Raw genomic sequence first — 15,050 nt, forward strand, 5'->3', positions numbered from 1 at the left:
GCTTCCATCCCCTACATTCCACGGAAACTGCCCTCTCAAAGGTCACCGATGACCTCCTGCTTGCCAAATCCAACGGCTCCTACTGTCCTAATCCTCCTCCACCTCTCAGCTGCCTTCAACACGGTGGACCACCCCCTTCTCCTCAACATGCTATCCAACCTTGGCTTCACAGACTCTGTCCCCTCCTGGTTCTCCTCTTATCTCTCCGGTCCTTCTTTCTCAGTCTCTTGTGCAGGCTCCTCCTCCCCCTCCCATCCCCTTACTGTAGGGGCTCCTCAAGGGTCAGTTCTTGGTCCCCTTCTGTTCTCTATCTACACTCACTCCCTTGGTGAACTCATTCGCTCCCACGGCTTCAACTATCATCTCTACGCTGATGACACCCAGATCTACATCTCTGCCCCTGCTCTCTCCCCCACTCTCCAGGCTTGCATCTCCTCCTGCCTTCAGGACATCTCCATCTGGATATCTGCCCGCCACCTAAAATTCAATATGTCCAAGACTGAACTCCTTATCTTCCCTCCCAAACCCTGCCCTCTCCCTGACTTTCCCATCACTGTTGATGGCACTACCATCCTTCCCGTCTCACAAGCCCGCAACCTTGGTGTCATCCTTGACTCTGCTCTCTCGTTCACTCCTCACATCCAACCCGTCACCAGAACCTGATGGTCTCACCTCTGCAACACTGCCAAGATCCGCCCTTTCCTCACCATCCAAACCGCTACCCTGCTGGTTCAGTCTCTCACTGTATACCGACTGGACTACTGCATCAGCCTCCTCTCTGATCTCCCATCCTCGTGTCTCTCCCCACTTCAGTCTATACTTCACACCGCTGCCCGGATCGTCTTTGTGCAGAAACGCTCTGGGCATGTTACTCCCCTCCTCAAAAATCTCCAGTGGCTACCAATCAACCTACACATCAGGCAGAAACTCCTCACCCTCAACTTCAAGGCTGTCCATCCCCTCGCCCCCTCCTACCTCACCTCCCTTCTCTCCTTCTCCAGCCCAGCCCGCACCCTCCGCTCCTCTGCTGCTAGTCCCCTCACTGTGCCTCGTTCTCACTTGTCCCGCCATCGACCCCCGGCCCACATCATCCCCCTGGCCTGGAGTGCCCTCCCTCCACACATTTGCCAAGCTAGCTCTCTTTCTCCCTTCAAAGCCCTACTGAGAGCTCACCTCCTCCAGGAGGCCTTCCCACACTGAGCCCCCTCCTTCCTGTCCCCTTCCTCCCCTTCCCCATCCCCCCAGCCTTACCTCCTTCCCCTCCCCACAGCACCTGTATATATGTATATATATTTGTACACATTTATTACTCTATTTACTTATTTTATTTGTACATATTTATTCTATTTATTTTATTTTGTTAATATGTTTTTTTTCATTGTCTGTCTCCCCCTCCTAGACTGTGAGCCCGCTGTTGGGTAGGGACCATCTCTATATGTTGCCAATTTGTACTTCCCAAGTGCTTAGTACAGTGCTCTGCACACAGTAAGTGCTCAATAAATACGATTGAATGAGTGAATGAATGAACCATGACTGATAATCATAAAGAAAAAAAGGGTGATCTATTACCAGCCCCCCAACTTCGGGGGAGTTGGGGGGAAGGAAGGGAGTGTTCTTTTCCCCCACATTCCTGGCAGCCCCAAGCATGTACCCATTCCTTTAAGGAATCATTTTTAGCATGGGCTGATAGCTTGTATTCGGTACCGTTCTAAAAATATTGCTGAAAACAATGAACATGTTTGAGAATGGTGATGGGAGGTGGGGAGAGAGGTTCTCCTTCCCCATAGCTCATCCTGCTTCCTGTCCCAGCAAGGGGATAAGAGTAACATGTGGAAACGGAGATGGTAGCAGGAGCTTAATGAAGAGGACTACATGGGTCTGTGGCTGGCTCACATCTTGCAAAACCACAGTCGTCGTAGGAGAAACAAATTCAGTTTCATTTATGAAAAGTACCCAATACATTTGAATGAGATTTTGGAGGTGAGGAAAAGATTATTTTCTATGACTGTATAGTACTAGATCTGTAACAGTTTTATTCACCTTTGTAGGTACTTGCAGAAACACTGAAGTTCCTGAAGAGTTTCCTTGGCAGACTGGAAAATCTCGTCCTCCAGAAACAAATCCATTAAGCGCACACAGACTTCTTCAGAGCAACGGGCAACGCGGGCTCTTTGGTCTATTTCCACAGCACACCTACAGCAAAATGAAACCAAAGAGGAAGAACATGATCAATACGAAGACAACCGTGAACCATTACTGTTGTAGTACTCCACAACATAAAGCTGATGAACACCGCCTCAAAAAAATTCCGACATTTCATACCGTAAATGTTCGAACGTTAAAAAGAAAAAAGACTTGATCTTCCACTGAAAGATTTTTATTTTTACTGTCATCAGTATCTGAGTGTCTAACCCTGTGCTTTAGGTAAAAAACAAAAGCAGACACATGGCCCTTGAGGAGTTTGCAATCTAATGGATTTAGAAACACAGAAATAAGGCAAATTAAAGGGGAGAGAATGAATGACAGCCATCCAAGGTTCAAAGTCATGGGACTCCATTGCATGGAGTGATCTCCCAACGAGCCTTATTTTAAAGATAAACTTGAAAATGTTTGTAGCACTTGCATAGAGGACAATAATCTTTTCACTGGCAAAACATGGCTTCATAAAATTGAGGATTCACCCAATGCCTTCCCAGAAGGTCAATTTTGGTCACAGCTTTTGAGGATTACTCATGTTACAGACCTCTTCTTCCTCAGAAATCTAATTATGTCATGAATAGCCTTTCTTCTTTTCTCTTCTTTTCCCTTTCTCTCAGCCTTCCCGCACAATCATATGCATATCCCCCTTAATTTAATTTGTTGCATCAATCCCTCCACCTTCACCGCACTTCTGGCATCTGGTCAAAATACCCATCTAATCAGATTTGTTACGCTTAGTACGTTCTTCGTGCTGGGGCAGTTTTGGGTTAATCCTGGTCTAAGACGATTCTTTTGGAGTGTGTGTTCAGAATGAAAATTACAGAGGTCCAAAAAGCATGCATGTTGGGGGAATGAGCGTGAAGGTACTTGGGCACATAATGGACAGCCTAAAGGACCTGTATTATATGAAACATCATCTCTCAAACTAACAATCCCCAGAAAAAATCCAGCCTCATTTATTTCACAAAAATTGTATTTTACTGCTGGCACGCAGGTCTAGATTTTCATACATTTTAACAACCCCACCAATCTACCTTGAACCTGCAGTCGGAAATGATCTAAACATATACCACAACTGAAAACCCGGAGCTCGGATGTGGAGTTGAATTTAGAATTCTCAGCCAATTGAATCTAACCACTTTACACTTGGCAAAATTACTGGGTTAAAGAATTAACCATCTTTTTCATAATCAATTAAACAAACCGCTCAAAAAACCGACTTTTTAAAGGACTAACCGCCAGCGCTGTTTGAAATACTGTGAAGTATTTAATCCCTGGTGACGTTGCCATTTCACTTACTTTAATTCCCTCGAGGATGTTTCTCGAACACACTCCTTTACTACAATGTCTGTCAGGTCTTCAACCAGGGCCTGGCTCAGCTGGGTGATAACTAATTCTCGCTCTAGTTTTCGCCTAATGGAAGGAAAATAAAGCAGACAAAACATGGTTAAGGATAAAGATTATAAGGTGATAATATAATAATGTCCTTTTTTTTGGCGGGGGGTTGACGCTACAGCTATATGCAGCCAGCTCATGTTTGCTCTGGGGGTCAGAAGCCCTTCACAGAGTTTTTGCTCCAAAGGAAAGCACCAACTGTAATATTTCAACTATGAGGCTTTATGAAAGTTCAGAAAGTAAAACAATTTACCGTGCCTCTTCAGCCCTGCGCTTCTCTTCTTCAATTCTTTTTCTTTCTGCGTTCATTTCTTCAGCTGTTATTTGCCTTGAAATGTCTGCGACTGCATCTGCAACCAGTTCTTCGACAACAGCACTAGAAACACTTAAAGGAAAAAAGTTATAGTTCACTAGGTGCACTTGTTTTAAAACTCGAGCAAAGGTGAAGTCCCAAATGGTACGACTGAGTAACTGGCTGCTCAAGTCTAAGGAATAAAAATAAAACTGCCTCAGCCTTTGCTGGAGGATGGTTATTGAGAGTGAATCGAAGGATGAGATGGGACACGATCAGGGGAAAGTTTCGTGGCAAAAATCAGGCTTGGGTGGAAGTTCTGTCAAGATACGTGCCCCAAACATTTTTAGACTACTTCTATTTGTTGAATTTAGCATTAAACTGCTTCAACCTTCACATTGAATGATTTGGAATTCTTGAGATTTACCACAAAGCTGCAGAAGCATAACCTGCTCCTGTCCTGCTGATTTCCTCACAGTCTTTTTTAAGAACATCTTCCACGAGTTCCTCCACGACTCGGGCAATATCCTAAAGGAACAAGAAGAGCAGGATAAGTCAGTACTGGGGTTTTTTCTATAAAAAGGCAGACTCTTAAAATACAACTCGGTTTCTCATACAAAGAACTACACAACTATTTAGGATGATTTCCACCATGGGTCTGCTTTAAGAGCTAACTTATGTCTCTATCTGTTAAAATTTCAATGAAACAGTGTAGCCCAGTGGCTAGAGCCTGGGCCCGGGATCCAGAAGGACCTGAGTTCTAATCTCAGCTCCACCACTTTGCCTGCTGTGTGACTCTGGGCAACTCGCTTAACTTCTCTGTGACTCGGTTTCCTTTATCGGTACAATGGGAATTAAACACCTGTCCTCCTTCCCCCTTAGACTGTGAGCCCCATGTGGGACAAGGGACTGTCCAACCTGATTATCTGGTATCTACCCCAGCAGTGCTTGGTACAAAGTAAGGTCTTAAATACCACAGTTTTGATTATTTGATGGTCTGAAGTCTATTTTTCTCTAGTAGCTTTGGTCTAACGTATCTTGGAAAAAAAACAAAAACCCTTTTCTGGACTCCACTGAGCCAAATAACTATCACCCCATCTCCCGCCCTCCCACTGCTGTCCAAGCCTCTTGAATGACCTGTATAAACCCACTGCCTCCATTTCCTCTTCTAGAACTTCTCCCTCGCCCCACTTCAGTTTAGTTTTTGGCCTCTTCATCCCCCTGAGATTGCCAATGCAACGCACTCTAATCGACTGTCCTAATCCTCCTCAAGCTCTCTGCTGCCTTTGATCCCGTGACCACCCCCATTTCACGGAAACAGTGTCTAACCTTGTTTTTCTGACACGGTTCTCTCCCGGTTTCTCTTCCCATGCCACCTACGCCCTGACTGTGGGTGTACCCAAGATTCAGGTCTGAGTCCCTTTCTCTTCTCAATCTACACTCACTCCACCGGGAAGCTCATCTGCTTCCACGGCCTCAACTGTTACCTCTATGTTGATGACTCCCAGATCTACCTCCTAGCTCCAGTTGCTCCCCTCTCTACAATCTTTCCTCTCCTCCTGCCTCCAGGACACCTCTTTATGGATATGTCCCACCAGAAACTTGAGCTCTGTATGTCCAAAACTGAACTCATCTTCCAATTCTCCTCCTAAATGATCCATCAAGGCTAACAACTCCACCAAACTCCCCTTGCTCTCAAACAGGTAACTTTGGCATTAATCCTCACCTTATCAACTTTCAGATTCATTCTGTTGCCATATCCTGCTAGCTTTTCCTCCATATTTCCAGGATCTACACCTTCCTCTCCAGGCGAACTGCCACCATACTGATCCAGGTGCTTTTTACAGTTGACTGCTGTACCAGCCTCCTTACCAAAATCACATTTCCTTCAGGATACCTTCACTAATTAACCTCTTGTCACCACAACAACATACATCCTCCCCAGATGGACACCTCAGCACTTCTACATCACCCCTCCCAGTAGCACCTTCTAGACTGTGAGCCCGTTGTTGGGTAGGGACCGTCTCTATATGTTGCCAACTTGTACTTCCCAAGAGCTTAGTACAGTGTTCTGCACACAGTAAGCGCTCAATAAATACGACTGAATGAATGAATGAAAGAATTTATGGACATATTGTTTAGTACCTGTCTCCTGAGCTGCATCGTAAGGTCCTTAAGGGCTGAGACCATTTTTATTCACTCATTCAATCGCATTTATTGAGCGCTTACTGTGTGCAGAGCACTGGACTAAGCGCTTGGGAAGCACAAGTTGGTAACATATAGAGACGGTCCCTACCCAACAACGGGCTGACAGTCTAGAAGGGGGAGACAGACAACAAAACAAAACATGTGGACAGGTGTCAAGTCATCAGAATAAACAGAAATTAAGCTAAATGCACATCATTAACAAAATAAATAGAATAGTAAATACATACAAGTAAAATAGAGCAATAAATCTGTACAAACATATACACAGGTGCTGTGGGGAGGGGAAGGAGGTAGGGATGGGGAGGGGGAGAGGAAAGAGGGGGCTCAGTCTGGGAAGGCCTCCTAGAGGAGGTGAGCTCTCAGTAGGGCTTTGAAGGGAGGAAGAGAGCTAGCTTGGCGGATGTGCGGAGGGAGGGCATTCCAGGCCAGGGGGAGGACGTGGGCCGGGGGTTGAGAGAACGAGGCACAGTGAGGAGGTTAGCGGCGGCAGAGGAGCGGAGGGTGCAGGCTGGGCTGTAGAAGGAGAGAAGGGAGGTGAGGTAGGAGGGGGCGAGGGGATGGACAGCCTTGAAGCTGAGGGTGAGGAGTTTCTGCCTGATGGGTAGGTTGATTGGTAGCCACTGGAGATTTTTGAGGAGGGGAGTAACATGCCTAGAGCGTTTCTGCACAAAGATGATCCGGGCAGCGGCGTGAAGTATAGACTGAAGTGGGGAGAGACAGGAGGATGGGAGATCAGAGAGGAGGCTGATGCAGTAATCCAGTCGGGATACGATGAGAGACTGAACCAGCAGGGTAGCGGTTTGGATGGAGAGGAAAGGGCGGATCTTGGCAATGTTGCAGAGGTGAGACCGGCAGGTTTTGGTGATGGGTTGGATGTGAGGGGTGAACGAGATAGCGGAGCCGAGGATGACACCAAGGTTGCGGGCTTGTGAGACGGGAAGGATGGTAGTGCCGTCAACAGTGATGGGAAAGTCAGGGAGGGGGCAGGGTTTGGGAGGGAAGATAAGGAGTTCAGTCTTGGACATATTGAGTTTTAGATGGCGGGCAGATAACCAGATGGAGATGTCCTGAAGGCAGGAGGATACATGAGCCTGAAGGGAGGGAGAGAGAGCGGGGACAGAGATGTAGATTTGGGTGTCATCAGCGTAGAGATGATAGTTGAAGCTGTGGGAGCGAATGAGTTCACCAAGGGAGTGAGTGTAGATAGAGAACAGAAAGGGAGCGAGAACTGACCCTTGAGGAACCCCTATAGTAAGGGGATGGGAGGGGGAGGAGGAGCCCGCAAAAGAGACTGAGAATGAACAGCCAGAGAGATAAGAGGAGAACCAGGAGAGGACAGAGTCTGTGAAGCCAAGGTCGGATAGCGTGTTGAGGAGAAGGGGGTGGTCCACAGTGTCGAAGGCAGCTGAGAGGTCGAGGAGGATTAGGACAGAGTAGGAGCCATTGGATTTAGCAAGCAGGAGGTCACTGGTGACCTTAGAGAAGGCAGTTTCGGTGGAATGCAGGGGACGGAAGCCAGACTGGAGGGGGTCGAGGAGAGAGTTGGCGTTGAGGAATTCGAGGCAGTGAGTGTAGATGACTCGTTCAAGGAGTTTGGAAAGGAATGGTAGGAGGGAGATAGGACGATAACTAGAAGGAGAGGTGGGGTCAAGAGAGGGTTTTTTTAGGATGGGGGAGATGTGGGCATGTTTAAAGGCAGAGGGGAAGGAACCAGTGGAGAGTGAGCGGTTGAAGACGGAAGTGATCAATTGATTGATTGGGATAATTCACCTGCATATATTTATTTCCCTGCAAAATGAGCCTGAAATTTGAAGCATGGTTTCTGTGGAGCATTCTCAAGAGCCGTGCTTCCGACAGCAGCCCCACATTCACTAGCAGAGCCCCTGTTTTTTTTGAACTCAGAGAACAGATATATGGATATACTAATCATATCACCTCCAGTCTTGTCAATTTTTTCAGAAGCCTCATCTGAGAACTGCCCGTGCCTGACTCTCCTTAGCCTACAATTCCACAGGGTCACAAGCTAGGATGTTACCGACAACAATGAGAACTAATCCACTAAAACCCCATTCCCACACTTTAGTTTTAGAAAGGAAATTCAAAGTCTTAGATAAACTTCCTGTTCTGTGTGAACACACCGCTGCAAAGATTCAGATGCAAAAAAGCGAAGCAAGGCCTGGTGGTTTCCAGTTTAGAGATTCTTTGATTCACTCTATAATGAATATAGCCAGTTCTTCTATAACGTGAGGACCAAGTTCTCGTGAAATCCTGTGTTAAGGTAATCGCATGCTGGGTGGATTCAATTGCTCCAAGGCTGCATGCGTGCACATACCCCACGTTTACTCCAATTACACAGTTGGTCATGCCCAAACTGGTTTGTGTTGCAGGAAGAACGTTCCCTAATTGCCTTATGACCAGATATACATATTGAAAACATACACTATGACAGGACCGGCTCATTATGGGCAGGAATGTGTCTTGTTATAGTGTACTCTCCCAAGAGCTTAGTAGAGTGCTCTGCACACGGTAAGCGCTCAATGAACACGACTGAATTAATGAACATAAAACAATTCTTTGACAAAGAGCCAATTTAAACAATACCGACGTACATTACTGTGGGGTGAGTCCTGTCACCTTTCTCAAAGAAAATCCCTCACCTGATCGGTATAAATGGGTCGGGGTTGAGGAGGTGGAAGTTCGGGTGGCACGACAACGGGCTGAAACAGAGAGGGTGGCACGGGCGGCAAAGAGCCGGGACCATGTGTTAAAAGCCCGGGCAGTGGGACGGGGGTTGCCGCAGGACGCTGAGCCAAAGGAGCAGGTTGTAGCTGAGACGGGCCTCGCATCATCAGCGCTTCCGCTCCTGAGCTTCTTTCTTCTGCTATCCCTCCTGCGGGAGAAACTGAAAGGGGAGAAACGCCGGTCATTTCGCGTAGATCCCGAAATAAGTCGCTAAACTTCGTTCCCGGCGGGAACTGAGCGGGCTGGAGTGTTGGATGGATAGAGATTTGAGGCGCTGTGGGTACGTCTCTGGCCGTTAGGTTCATTTTTGATTTTTCGATACCCAGAGGAAACGCTACTGCTAAAGACATTTGGGCCATAAGCGATTATTCCTGCTTGCACGTTCCCCTTCCTGTCATTTTGTTTCGGTGCTCCCCGCTAGACTGTAAGCTCGTTGTGCGCAGGGACTGTCTGTTTATAATAATAATAATAATAATAATAATAATAATAATGATGGCATTTATTAAGCGCTATGTGCAAAGCACTGTTCTAAGCGCTGGGGAGGTTACAAGGTGATCAGGTTGTCCCACGGGGGGCTCACAGTCTTAATCCCCATTTTACAGATGAGGGAACTGAGGCCCAGAGAAGTGAAGTGACTTGCCCAAAGTCACGCAGCTGACAACTGGCGGAGCCGGGATTTGAACCCATGACCTCTGACTCCAAAGCCCGGGCTCTTTCCACTGAGCCACGCTGCTTCTCCCAAGTGCCTAATACAGTACTCTGCACACAGTAAGCGCTCGATAAATACGACTGAATGAATTGCACTGAAGCACCACGACCTAGATGAAGCCTGGGCGTCACGAGGACCTGGGTTCTAATCACACTTGCTGTATGACCTTGGGTGAGTCAATTAACTTCTCTTTTGCCTCGGTTACCTCATCTGCAAAGTGGGGATGAGGACTGTGAGACCCTAAATGGGACCCGGACTGTGTCCAACCTGATTAGCTTATATCTGCCCCCAGCGCTGAGTACGGTGCCGGGCACATAGTAAGCGCTTCACAAATACCTTAAAAAAAAATGAATGGAATATGAAAAGAGAAGTAGTATTATTGGAAGACCCTGCTAATCCACATATGAGATGCAAAGGCGACCCATTTCTTTTTTTACCTGCTACATCCAAGCCGGCTTTCTGACTGCTGCCAACAGGCTCTGGTGCAGTGCTCTCTCCGATATATTTGTTCTGGTTATTGAAACTGCACACAGGGATGTGTGGAGTTACTGGGGGGAACGGCCCCCCGTTCACAACTTCTCCAACCGACACGGACAGCTTCTGGGTGATGAGCATCGATCTCTTGGCTTTCGACAAGCCCTCGGGTTCCATGAATGCCGAACGACTTAGCTCAACGAACCTAGGTGGAAACAGAGTGTTTTAAGGAACAAATCCAAGGACACTTGCAACCTTCCAAAGGGTGACTTCAGAGTAAGAATGTGGCTACTACTATTACTATGTTATTACTCTATTTATTTATTTTATTTGTACATATTTATTCTATTTTATTTCGCTAATATGTTCTGTTTTGGTTCTCGGTCTCCCCCTTCTAGACTGTGAGCCCGCTGTTGGGTAGGGATCGTCTCTAGATGTTGCCAACTTGGACTTCCCAAGCGCTTAGTACAGTGCTCTGCACACAGTAAGCGCTCAATACGATTGAATGAATGAATGAATAAATACTGTTACTGCTGCTGCTACTATTACTGTTATTACTCTATTTACTTTATTTGTTACATATTTATTCTATTTATTTTATTTCGTTAATATGTTTTGGTTCTCTGTCTCCCCCTTCTAGACTGTGAGCCCATTGTTGGGCAGGGATCGTCTCTAGATGTTGCCAACTTGGACTTCCCAAGCGCTTAGTACAGTGCTCTGCACACAGTAAGCGCTCAATAAATACGATTGAATGAATGAATGAATAAATACTGTTACTGCTGCTGCTACTACTATTACTGTTATTACTCTATTTACTTTATTTGTACATATTTATTCTATTTATTTTATTTTGTTAATATGTTTTGGTTCTCTGCCTCCCCCTTCTAGACTGTGAGCCCACTGTTGGGTAGGGATCGTCTCTAGATGTTGCCAACTTGGACTTCCCAAGCGCTTAGTACAGTGCTCTGCACACAGTAAGCGCCCAAAAATACGACTGAATGAATGAATACTGTTACTGCTGCTACTACTATTATTGTTATTACTCTATTTTATTTGTACATATTTATTCTATTCATTTTATTTTCGTTAATATGTTTTGTTTTGGTTCTCTGTCTCCCCCTTCTAGACTGTGAGCCCGCTGTTGGGTAGGGACCGTCTCTATGTGTTGCCAACTTGGACTTCCCAAGCGTTTAGTACAGTGCTCTGCACACAGTAAGCGCTCAATAAATACAATTGAATGAATGAATGAACCACACTGAACATGCTCTAGTATTTTACAGAGTCACCTGAAGTCCACCTACACAATTTAGAAAAGGAAATGGTAAGAAATCCATTAACTTTCCTATTTAAGACCCAATCTGAACCTTTCAGAAGCTGGTGTTTTTGATGGGTTCAGATAGTTAACTTACTAAAATTAGAGTACTTCAAAAAGTCAGCTAAAATGTTGCGGTTAGGTCTCCTATATTACACAGACTTGTTTTTAAAACAGCAAGATGAGCAAACATATATCCCGCTGAAGGACCGATTTCAAATTCATGAGTTTTCTAGAAGTGGGGTGCTATATACATTCAGAGAAAATTCCAGGCTTGCCAGATATTTTGTATCCATTCGTTACTGATTTTTATTCCAGCACTCGGGATGTAGTGAGGGGAAAGAGAACTTGTAAGAATCATTCTCTCGGCATCGAAATCGTTCATTCCCTTTTCCCGGTCTCACCGTGGTCACTTATAAAATACCAAGTTATGCAAAAAAAAAAAATTGGGAGACGATTACAGTGAAAACTAGAGAAAGACTTAAAGTCATTACCATGGAACTTTCGAGTACCTACCCATCGGATACACTCAGGCCATAGAAACTTAAAAAATCAGTTGCTTCTTCAGAGTCCCTAAACAGTAGCATCTGCACCAAGTTGTCAAGGGGGAAGACGGTAGATCTCTGAAGGCTCACAGTGTATGCGATATTGAGAGCTTTTAGAGCATCTTTACGAATCTTTAAAAAGAGAGGAAAAAATGGATGAGCTCCTGAGAAGGCTTTACCGGTGCATGCGCATCTGGAAAATGGTTTATGTTCCCATAAAGATAATGAAATCAAGGCACACATGTCCCTAACTGTAAATTATATATTATAAATGATTTATTGATACTAACGTCTGTCTCCTCCTCTAGACTGTAAGCTTGTTGTGGGCAGGGAACATGTCTACCAACTCTGTTGTACTGAACTCCCCAATCAATCAATCAATCAATCGTATTTATTGAGCGCTTACTATGTGCAGAGCACTGTACTAAGCACTTGGGAAGTACAAATTGGCATCACATAGAGACAGTCCCTACCCAACAGTGGGCTCACAGTCTAAAAGGGGGAGACAGAGAACAGAACCAAACATACCAACAAAATAAAATAAGTAGGATAGAAATGTACAAGTAAAATAAATAAATAAATAAATAAATAGAGTAATGAATATGTACAACCATATATACATATATACAGGTGCTGTGGGGAAGGGAAGGAGGTAAGACGGGGGGATGGAGAGGGGGACGAGGGGGAGAGGAAAGAAGGGGCTCAGTCTGGAAGGCCTCCCCAAGTGCTAATACAGTGCTCTGCATACGGTAAGTGCTCAATACATACCACTGATGATGATGATGATGAAGCCGTAACGCTATGGCAAAAACTGTATTTAAAAAAAACCCTTTAAAAATCCTCTAACATTTTCCAGGTGATCTATAAGACACTCACCCAAATCAAAACATTTACAAACATTTTCATTCATTTAAATTTACATCCCTTGCCAAAATTTCAATTCTAACATTCATTCATTCATTCAATCGTATTTATTGAGCGCTTACTGTGTGCAGAGCACGTACTAAGCGCTTGGGAAGCACAAGTCGGCAACATATAGAGGTGGCCCTACAAGTCGGCAACATATAGAGACGGTCCCTACCCAACAGCGGGCTCACAGTCTAGAAGGGGGAGACAGACAACAAAACAAAACGTATTAACAAAATAAAATAAACAGAATATGTAACCATGTACAAGTAACAGAAAATACCAGAGCAAATAGTAATAATAATAATGATGGCATTTATTAAGCGCTTGCTATGTGCAAAGCACTGTTCTAAGTGCTGGAATGGTGAATGCTGATCAAAACTAAAATACGGTTACGCACTGCCCGAAGTTCTTTACCTTAATTTGAAACTTTGGCTACATTTGTTTATAAAGTGAGCCAGTGGATCGAAGTGAATAAATCTATTTGTGCAACAGACTAACACAAGGAAAAGAAAATCAGGCAGCAACACTCATGCATTCAACCAAACACCCGGTGAGTTCGTGACTGAAAATCCACGTGGAAGCATGTCTTTGTTTTGCATTGAACATCGAACATTGCAATGTGCGGCCTCAGCCCGCCCCTTCCTTACCTGATTAAAGTAACAATGTAAGAGACAGGCGTTCAGATAGGAAGCTGTTCGCACCAGCTTGAAAAACCTCACAAAGTTGTTGCTGTTCAATGCGGCAAAGGCCTGGACGGCAAATTTCACCTCTGGGGAGTTTCGGACCGAAGGCTGGAACTGTTGCACTTCTCTGTTGGTTAAAGGAGAAACGTTTGGCTTTCGGAGAAATTTTTAACAGCGTGTAACAGGTTCACCTCCCTTATCAATGGCAGTAGTAGTAACATTACGTAGTAAACGTTGACTGCAATGCGCTGTACTAAATGCCTGGGAAATTACAACAGCAGCAGAAGCAGCAGTGTGGCCCAGAGGAAAGCGCACGTCTGGGAGTTGGAGGACCTGGGTTCATTCATTCATTCATTCATTCATTCAATCATATTTATTGAGCGCTTACTGTGTGCAGAGCACTGTACTAAGCGCTTGGGAAGTACAAGTTGGCAACATATAGAGACGGTCCCTACCCAACAGTGGGCTCACAGTCTAGAAGGGGGAGACAGAGAACAAAACAAAACATATTAACAAAATAAAATAGAATAGAATATGTACAAGTAAAATAGAGTAATAAATCCATACAAACATATATACAGGTTCTACGTTCAGTTCCGCCATTCATCTGTTGTGTGACTTTGTGCAAGTCACTTAATAATAATAATAATAATAATGTTGGTATTTGTTAAGCGCTTACTGTGTGCAAAGCACTGTTCTAAGCGCTGGGGTAGATACAAGTTGATCAGGTTGCCCCACGTGAGGCTCACAGTCTTAATCCCCATTTTACAGATAGGGTAACTGAGGCACAGAGAAGTTAAGCGACTTGCCCAAAGTCACACAGCTGACAATTGGCAGAGCCGGGTTTTGAACCCATGACCTCTGACTCCAAAGCCCGGGCTCTTTCCACTGAGCCACGCTCTGTACCTTAGTTTCCTGGAAAACGGGAATTAAATCCTACACCCTCCTACGTACACTGTGAGCCTCATACAGGACAGGGACCACATCCAACTTAATTATCTTGAACCTCTCCCAGAATTTAATATAGTGCTTGGTACATAGTAAGTGCTTAACAAGTACCATTTAAAAAAAAAGATTACTTCCCTACTCATCATCATCATCAATCGTATTTATTGAGCACTTACTATGTGCAGAGCACTGTACTAAGCGCTTGGGAAGTACAAATTGGCAACATATAGAGACAGTCCCTACCCAACAGTGGGCTCACAGTCTAAAAGAGAAGAAAATACAAAATTTGTATTTATTTTGAAGATCCTTCACTGTCACTACCTCTGTTTTAAGTGTTTTAATATAAAACTTGCCATGGAAATCAGCCAATTCTCCTTTTAGCCGGAAAAGTATTTACAGGTGATTGAACACATAATTACTGAATAAATGAATAACCATGAGTCCTGAGGGTGGATAAATAAATACACATGTGCTAACGTACGTGGCTGTGGGACTGACGTGATTTGGGGTGTGGGAAAGCAATCACGAAAGACTTGCTGGAGGAGGTGGGGTTTTAGGAGGGCTTTGAATGTGGTGAGGGTTATAGGCCGGTGAATTTTGGTCGGGAAAGGGTTTCCTAGGCGGGGATTAAAAG

The 15,050-nt window shown here is 44.9% G+C and overlaps 1 protein-coding gene across 1 annotated transcript in view; it reads right to left on the reverse strand.

Annotated features, from left to right (window-relative positions):
* The window catches only part of LOC119930529 (minichromosome maintenance complex component 3 associated protein), a 61,591-nt gene that overhangs the window by 22,778 nt on the left and 23,763 nt on the right, over positions 1 to 15,050 (reverse strand). Inside the window, exons 10-17 of the mRNA XM_038748958.1 lie at positions 13,433 to 13,595; positions 11,848 to 12,008; positions 9,983 to 10,224; positions 8,752 to 8,996; positions 4,314 to 4,414; positions 3,848 to 3,979; positions 3,499 to 3,612; positions 2,041 to 2,193 (exon numbers count right to left, since the gene is read on the reverse strand). Coding sequence (XP_038604886.1) covers positions 2,041 to 2,193; positions 3,499 to 3,612; positions 3,848 to 3,979; positions 4,314 to 4,414; positions 8,752 to 8,996; positions 9,983 to 10,224; positions 11,848 to 12,008; positions 13,433 to 13,595 — 1,311 coding nt within the window. The remainder of the gene's footprint in view (positions 1 to 2,040; positions 2,194 to 3,498; positions 3,613 to 3,847; positions 3,980 to 4,313; positions 4,415 to 8,751; positions 8,997 to 9,982; positions 10,225 to 11,847; positions 12,009 to 13,432; positions 13,596 to 15,050) is intronic.

Source organism: Tachyglossus aculeatus, chromosome 7 (genome assembly GCF_015852505.1).
Source record: "Tachyglossus aculeatus isolate mTacAcu1 chromosome 7, mTacAcu1.pri, whole genome shotgun sequence".
NCBI lineage: Eukaryota > Metazoa > Chordata > Mammalia > Monotremata > Tachyglossidae > Tachyglossus > Tachyglossus aculeatus.